This window comes from Corvus kubaryi, unplaced genomic scaffold (genome assembly GCF_017639235.1).
Source record: "Corvus kubaryi isolate FWS band 111438036 unplaced genomic scaffold, C.kubaryi_AGA036_p1.0 37256, whole genome shotgun sequence".
NCBI lineage: Eukaryota > Metazoa > Chordata > Aves > Passeriformes > Corvidae > Corvus > Corvus kubaryi.
In genome coordinates, this window is record NW_024581076.1 from 3,597,151 (window position 1) to 3,605,073 (window position 7,923).

At 38.1% G+C, this 7,923-nt stretch overlaps 1 protein-coding gene across 1 annotated transcript; it reads right to left on the reverse strand.

The window, feature by feature from the left end:
* Positions 1 to 461: 461 nt before the first annotated feature.
* Positions 462 to 7,518, reverse strand: LOC121662548 (collagenase 3-like). The gene is made up of 10 exons (XM_042023788.1): positions 7,207 to 7,518; positions 6,865 to 7,106; positions 5,609 to 5,757; positions 5,385 to 5,510; positions 4,351 to 4,512; positions 3,643 to 3,760; positions 2,935 to 3,068; positions 2,432 to 2,591; positions 1,636 to 1,739; positions 462 to 1,075 (listed from the first exon to the last, which is right to left on the reverse strand). The coding sequence occupies exons 1-10, from the start codon at positions 7,501 to 7,503 to the stop codon at positions 975 to 977; spliced, it is 1,593 nt and encodes a 530-aa protein (XP_041879722.1). The 5' UTR covers positions 7,504 to 7,518; the 3' UTR covers positions 462 to 974.
* Positions 7,519 to 7,923: the final 405 nt, after the last annotated feature.

The window sequence follows — 7,923 nt, forward strand, 5'->3', positions numbered from 1 at the left end:
TGCTTAAAACAAAACTAAGCAAAACAAAATCTTACAATATACTGAAACAATTGATATAGATATTAAAAGAGTGGCCAACATGAAAAAATACATTCTTTTCAATATTTTGCTTTGGATATTCAGGTTCTCTCCTGGCACAGGCATAACCTCTATAAATGTCACTTCAGTTAACACCAGCTGAAACCGTGGGCTGTGATACCACATGTAGCATCATGCACGGTTTCAACCTGTGTGATTCTCTTGTTGCTGCTTCCTTCTGGTTTCCCCAGTATCATACAGGCTTATGATTTCTGCAGGGAGTAATTTTCCCTTTTCCTGCTTTCCTGTCTGCTTTGGAATGACATCTCACTGCTTCTGTACTTTCTCCTTGTTCTAAAGATGACATGGGCATCTGCTTCCAGGGGGACATTCCCATCCAGCAGGGATGCAGCCAAATACTTTTGAATTGCCTAACTTCTTCATTGCTGCCTGGTGTTACTTGCTCAAGGAGTCATCCTGCAGACCTGACTCATTCATTACACATCGGAATACCCAGTACGTTAAAAGGAATTTCAAAAAGGGAAGAAGGATTAGTTTAAAAATATAATGCTCCTGGGTTTATCAGGTCTATTTCTTGGAACATGCTAGGAGATCCTTGAAAGATGCTAGATGTGCTCAGATTACTGGGAATTAGTAGCATTCATGATAATGTGTGATGTATCCAGCATCTCACTTCAATACTAGACAAACTTTAAATGGTGTAATGTCCCTTGAAATGCTAATGATTTCTTTTTTCTTTTCCTATTAAGTTAAATCAATTCCAGAGTGACATGTAGCTATATAAGTCCACATATACAGTGTATATTTGGTGGTAGGTAGCCCAGTACTTGTTCATAGAACCTTTCTGTCCTTTGGTAAACCTAAATGCCCACTTTAATAATATTCCCATGCGCTACAAGCTGCCCTGCAGCCTATGACATGGTGCTCATCTGCAATTAGCACCAAAATAGGGAGTTAGTATGCAGGACACGGACAATTCTTTGACTCCAGATGCTGTATTCAAACTGCAGTGGTCCATTGAAGAAGTAGAGATAACCTAAGGAAAAGGGAAGGTAAAAAGTATTAACACTAAGAAACTGTGTTGTCATATCAAAATTATCCTTAAAACAGTAACTATCTTGTTTGTTTTCATTTTTAATAACTCTAATGCAACATTTTCATATTTAGAATAGTGAGCTAAATTTTTTAAAGATCCTCATTCTACTTCCTGGATCAGAGTTTTAAAATAACTGGTGTTTTTTAATCTTGTGTCAAATTCTTACTGCACTTGATCAGGAAAATACAGGGTTGGCATGTTAATTTTTAAGACTGACTCGGAAACACTCCTTGAAAATTTGGGTAGGAATGTGCTCCATTTGAAGGAACAGACACATTATAATGCTTCTACATTAAGCATATCACTTTAGGTTCCCTAAGCAAGGAGGCGGCTCTTTTTTTGGCTAGAGCACAATTTAGATCAGAAAACTGATTCAGCCGAGAACAGAAGTGTTGATGAGAAGAAATTAAAATTACAAATGCCAGAGTTTTCTACAAGACCTTAATCTCAAGTTTCAAGGGCAATTAATTGTAATCAAGTTTCATAATCAGATTATGTACCATTTCTTTCATAGACTGCATCCACTTTATCACCAATTCCTGGGAATTCTTCCTCTATCAGCCTGGGGTAGCCTGCTTCCATAACCTCTGCCTCTTCATCATAACTATATGAAACACAAAAGAAAACAGAATCAGGGACTTTAAGCAGCCTGGGAGCTTGGCTTGTGCCCTTCATAAATTTTGAAGTTACCCACACCCAAAGCAAGCCAGCAGTCTGTCTAGCGCAGTGGTAAAACTCGGGGCAATACACAGGGCACACCTCCACCAGAAGTGGAATAAGCACAAAACAAATGGATCTACATTTTCAGAACTGATTTATAAAGTATGTATTATATGGAGATTATTGCACCTGGATGTATTGGTACTACAAGCCTGTGGTAAAGTCTTAATTATGCATGAGACCTGGTTGCAAGCCCCACACATGGACAATAGAAAAAGAGACACCCTAGAGTGGGACAGAATTCTTACTCACAGCACTGATAGCATTCATGTCACACAAGCAACTCAAGGAAGCAAGATGGGAATTTTGTCTAGCAGGCATGACCAATCACAAATTCCTCCAGATTAGAGCACTTTGTTCTCATTTCCTTACACACATTCAGCTTTTACAGTCTGTGCCCATGCTTTTATAAAAGGCTTGCATATGCCTTTACAACGTGTTGCACACAGCTATAGCATTAATGACAACCACAGACTGGAACAGTCAAATGCCTGGTTTGAACCAAACTCCTGATCTTTCCTTACGTCTGGACAGGTTATGACTAGGGACGTCGAGATTGACCTGTCTCCAGCTTACCTCCAGTACTTATTTCCAGTGAAAAAGAGAGTCTTGCCAGTGTCTTTAACATGGACTGCTGCATCTATTCTTTTCATTTCTTTTGGGAATCCCATTTCATGTATCTTTTTAGGGAAGTCTTCAACTATGTCGTAGCCATTCAAAGCCCAGACTTTTTTCCCTGAGAATATGAACAAAGTATGGGTGATTCTTTTGTAAAGACTCAGTTTTGAGAGCAGAATGAAATGAGCATACCATGATCCCTATTTTCATACAACAAAGAGATTCTTGGCTCACGTACTCAGTAGGTATTAGACTATTTGTACTATGACTCTGGGCATCCTAACTTAATTGTACATCTCCTAATTCACTGAAAATTTTATAGATGTGCATGGGGTGAAACCGTTTGTTTTTCCAGCGAGGAAGGTAGGATGTTTTGTTCTTCTATTGATTACCTTTACACCATCTGTTGAGCTTGATTAAATATGTATATTTTTCTGCCAACAACAAAATCGAAATCTCACCTTTAAACATGAACACAAGATCTTTGATGGGATTTTCATAGGCTGCATCTATTTTATTTGGAAGCTCTGGCCAAAAGGACTTAAGTAACACCAGTTCTGCCTCAACCATCTGAGGGTGCAGTCGCCAGAAAAACCTAGTTGAGAAAAAGAGGATATATTTTAGGTTTCTTGTCACAGCATAGAATAGCAGTATCTTTGATGTGCTATAATTAAAATAAATTACTAGTGAATTAATGGTTATCGTAACATAGAATATTGAATACACAGACCCCCTCTTAGACCTTTCTTTTCCTCATAGTCATCAGCTGCAGACAATTTCTGTCACTCACACAGTGGTCATCTCAAAAAATAACAAATTTTAAACTTCTTTCATTTAGAATAAGACTTCACTGCTGTCCCATGTGAAGCTCCTGAATGCAGTACAACTTCACCCAAATAAATATTAGCAGATTACACATGTTGAAGAAAGTCCCATGAATTTAAAAATGTGTACAAAAGTGTCAGTCTTCAGCCATATTATCTTCACAACAGTCAAGTCTGTAGTTGTATTATAAATCCTGCCAAAAAGTTCCTTAAGAGACATCTATATTGATTTGTGCTCTTTTAAATGTATGTTTACCCAAATCTTTAGTAAAAAACCGAAATGGTGTTTTTGCTTGCTCAAACTTTATCCACTACCCACCATCCATGATATGGAAGTCTCTTTACCTGTCCTTGAAGACCAGCATTTCTCCACGAAGTTCTGTTATTGCATCAAGTGATAATTCTACATCACATTTCTCTGGTGTTTTGGGATGCTTTGGGTTTGGATCTTTGTCTCCAGCACCTGGAATCATATCATATGATGTAAGCTTGACAATGTTAATTTCCTTTCTGCTGATCATGATATTGAACAAAACATGGAAGAGCTCCCAAGATCATGATGAATACAAATATAACAGGCAAAAAATTTTTACCAGGAAAGTCTGTTCTCTCTTTCTCTCCTATAACCAAATACCTTCATGGACTTGGCAGCTCAAGAGTGCTGCACAGATGTTAAATGAACTTGCTTTCTTTATACCAGGTTTTGAAGGTCCCCAAAAGCTTTATTCTTTCCATAATGAAGCATGGATAGCTCTGTTTCTACCTTTAGACTCTGTTTTACCCTCTTTTCAGGCAGGTCAAAAAGTAGAAAGACTCTGCTCCCCATCACCTACCACTAAAGGAGACAGGTCAGTGACCAACTGTGGTCTGCAGCATCACTTAATTGTTTTCCCTCTGAACTATTAAATCTAAGCATCTCCTGTTCCAGTGAATCATTCTTAATCAGTTATGACTGTTGTTATTGAACATCTGCATCTCACAGTAACTGTGCAGTGCATGTGCAACAGGCTATAATGATACGGGAGACATATATTATGTATTAGACAGACTTACCATAGAGCTCTTGGATCCCTTGCACATCATCATCAGGAAGAACAAACCCAGTTTTTCCAGTGTATGTGTAGATTGGAAACATCAAAGCTCCAGGGTCTCTAGAGTGTTCAAGTCCCAGTGAATGACCAAACTCATGGGCAGCAACAAGAAACAAGTTATAGCCTATAACAAACCACAGCAAAAGTAAATGTGTATCTCCTTGCACACTGTGCTTTAACATATGGGACAATGAATGAGACAACCGAATACATGGAAAAATTACACATAACTCATAAAATCGTAGAATGGTTTGGGACCTTAAGGATTCCAACCCCCCTGCCTTGAGCAGGGGCACCTTACACCAAACATAATTGCTTGTCATTTGTGAACTATGATGGGTTTTGCATTGGTAAGGGCCTAATAGTTCTAGTGTCTCACAGCTGATGTTCAGCCTAAATTTTATATGAAAATGTTGCTAGGTAGGGAGATTAAGATTTCTTGAAATTTCTTAGCAACACAGGAAAGCTCTAGGTTGAAGTTTTGGTCCTACTGATATCAAGAACATTTTTTAGTTGGGAATTCACCTGCTGTAGAGAGTCCATATGATTTTCAGTATTGCAGAAATTAGCTTTAATGACAGGAGGGTGACCTAATCCAGAGCAGAAAAAAAATGGTGTTTTGTTCTATTAAAACACTGTCCTGAATAGGCACGGTAATGAGTTTTCAAATTCAATGCAAGCAATGTACAGCTATAGGCTTCAGTAAGGCTATTCCTATCAGTCTGTGATCAGAACTAGCTGCGCCTAGTGAAATGTCAAAATGACAAAATCTCATTTGTGTCATTTTTTTACTTAGGAGAGTTATATTAAAATCTTTGCTAAGCACACACTAAACTTCCATTTATGACTGGAGGTTAAACTCAGCTTCCTATGTGTGTACAGTGAACATAATGATAAACAAACAGAAAACAGGCAAAACAAACTGTTTACAGGTATCAAACAGGGATAATTTTTCCATCTATCACCATTTCAAATAATCTCAGGAACTTCTGTTACCTTTAGAATCATCTGACCAAACTTCATCATCATCAAAATGGGCATCTCCTCCATAGTCTGGGCCTGGGGGAAAAGCATGTGCCAGTAATCCAGAGGGTCCATCAAAAGGGTAAAAGTCACCATGTTCTATAAGCAAAATTCAAAACTGTTAAATTAATTACTCCATGTTATGTATATAGGAATATTGTTTACTTATAAAGTAAGAACAACTGGTTCTGTGTTACCTTTAGTGCCAAAGGAGATCATGATGTCAGCTATACCGCTTCGTATCCTGGTGAAGTTCAGTGGTGTCACATCAGACCAAACTTTAAATGCTTTTTTGAAAGCTCTGTCTACTTCATTATGTCTCAGATCTGAAGTGTAATTCATAATTCTGTCAAACACATTAATATCTCCAGTTAAATTGTGTGAATTGAAGAAATATGAAATGCACTTTTACCTGACTGTACACCTCATTAAAAGTTTTTGCTTTTGTCATATGGCCTTATTGTGTAACAAGGAGCTTAGCAGCTGCATACAGTATTAAAAAAATAAAAATAAACATTTCTATCTGCATTAAAATAATTCAGAGATATCTGAAATGATACAACAGCTTTCTGTAACTGGTTTTCTATGCACCAGAAGATTTAGAAAATGACAGATATATTCTGTATTAAGTAAAATCAGTAACTCCAAACTTTTTTATGTAGTATAAAATATTTCATGATCCTCACTTCCTGGAGGAGCAAAGCATTATCCAAAGTGATTTTTATAGGCTATAATTGTCCATATTAAAGTAATATTTATCACTATGGAACTAATAGATTTTAGTGATTTCATATTTGGAATCTGCTAAATAAACTCAGTCTGCAGCTGTTTAAGATTCCAGGCTGACAACCTTGCAGAATTAGAGGAGAAGGTGCTAACATGTGAACTGTCAGCCCTTCACTTTCTAAGGTCAACTTTCTGAGGTCATGGTACAGGGATTTGTCTGATCAAACACAGACATCCACACCTGGAATGTGAAGGAGAAGACACTGCTCTCACAGCCACGCTACACAGACTGGTTTGCAACTACACCACTCTGTCCCGGTCAAGTCTTCTGTGGACCAAGCACTAAACCAGGTCCTAACAGAGCTAAGAAGTGACCCAGAGAATTGCATGATCTGAGTCCCTACCCCTCTTTCTTTTGGCCCCATAGATGTGTCCTGAGTGTCTATACAGAGGCCAAAGGAGGAGCTGCTAGCTTACACCACACCAGGTTTCCTTTTCCATGACAAAGTGCAATGGAAAAAAATCATGTTTAATTCCTTGAAATGCAAGGTAGGCTGGGAGCACCTTTCCAAAAGTGGGGCTGTAAGGGTTTTAAACTGCAATATTAATTTTTTCAAACTCAAATGCACCCTTCTCACATCAAACTCATATACTGAGCGACCTACTGGACAATGCACCTGCTAAGAAGGTAATAACAGCAATAACACTCAAAATACCAGGCATTTACCTGTATGTCAAATTCATTTTTGACCATTTGAGTTTTCTAGGGAAAAAGTTATATTCCCCCACATCTGGGACACCACATCTTGGTTTCTGCATCAGCTCATATGTCTCTTCATCCAGTTTGCCTGTCACCTCCAAGCCAAAAAAAGCCTGCATTTCCCGAAGTTTAGCAGCCACTGTGTTTCCACTCTTCCTCATTATGCCAGCAGGATTCGGACGGAGATCATAGTGAGTCCTGAGATAGCGCTAAGAAGGGGAAAAGAAGTAACAAGCCTGGTTTCCAACCAGTTGTAACTGCACAACTTACTGTTTGTGGAACATGCAAATAAATTATTTTGTACTGTACCTCAGCAAACTGAAGGTCTTTCTCTGTGAATTCATGGCTGTCTTCAAGGGGAATAGGGATTGTCAGGCAAGATGGCAAACCCAACAAGAAAAAGAAAACAGCTGGAAGTCCTGATTGCATCATGTTGGATTTCTGAAGTCTGAAGCCCCGATGTTTTAGAGAGCAGTTACCTTTACTTTTATAGTCCCAACCCAATGAGTCACCACTTAGGGACAAGTTAGAACTTCCTCGTTGCTGGAAGTAAACATGCTTAGATGGCTGGTTTGTTTCTCCTCCCCAACACTGTGGTTTAGGCATCCGTTCCCCAGCTGAGGGCTCTGAAACTCTATCCTTGTACAAACATGAGGTCTCTGAATATTGAGAGACTGCGGGAAGAAATGGGCAGAAGCAAACCACACCTTTTCATTATTTTGCAGTAACTTGCACTGGCAATAACCGGCAACAGTGCTGCAATAACTTACTTTTCTTGGCTAGAAAAATTGTCTTTTTACCATTTAATAAACAATAAAAATATTTAACAAAGTTCATGATTATACTAGTACAACAGCAATTTTTAGCAGTTGAAATTGTTAGAACTGCAATTGTTAATAAATATTGCCTTGGCTGATAAGAAATAGCATTATAGAATATACAATATGATATTATATTTTCTTGTTTCTGTAAAGAGCTGTAATTCCATAGCATTAACAAAAATTTTACTTCAGCAATCCTTAAAGA

Bases quoted from the DNA above. Each gene is read 5' to 3' on its own strand.
- LOC121662548 (XM_042023788.1), bottom strand. From the start codon at position 7,503: ATGCCTAAACCACAGTGTTGGGGAGGAGAAACAAACCAGCCATCTAAG. The intron at 2,592-2,934 runs GTGAGATTTCGA...TCATATTCTCAG, and splicing joins TCTTGTGTTCATGTTTAAAG to GGAAAAAAGTCTGGGCTTTG. The intron at 1,740-2,431 runs GTAAGCTGGAGA...TGTTTCATATAG, and splicing joins ACTGGAAATAAGTACTGGAG to TTATGATGAAGAGGCAGAGG.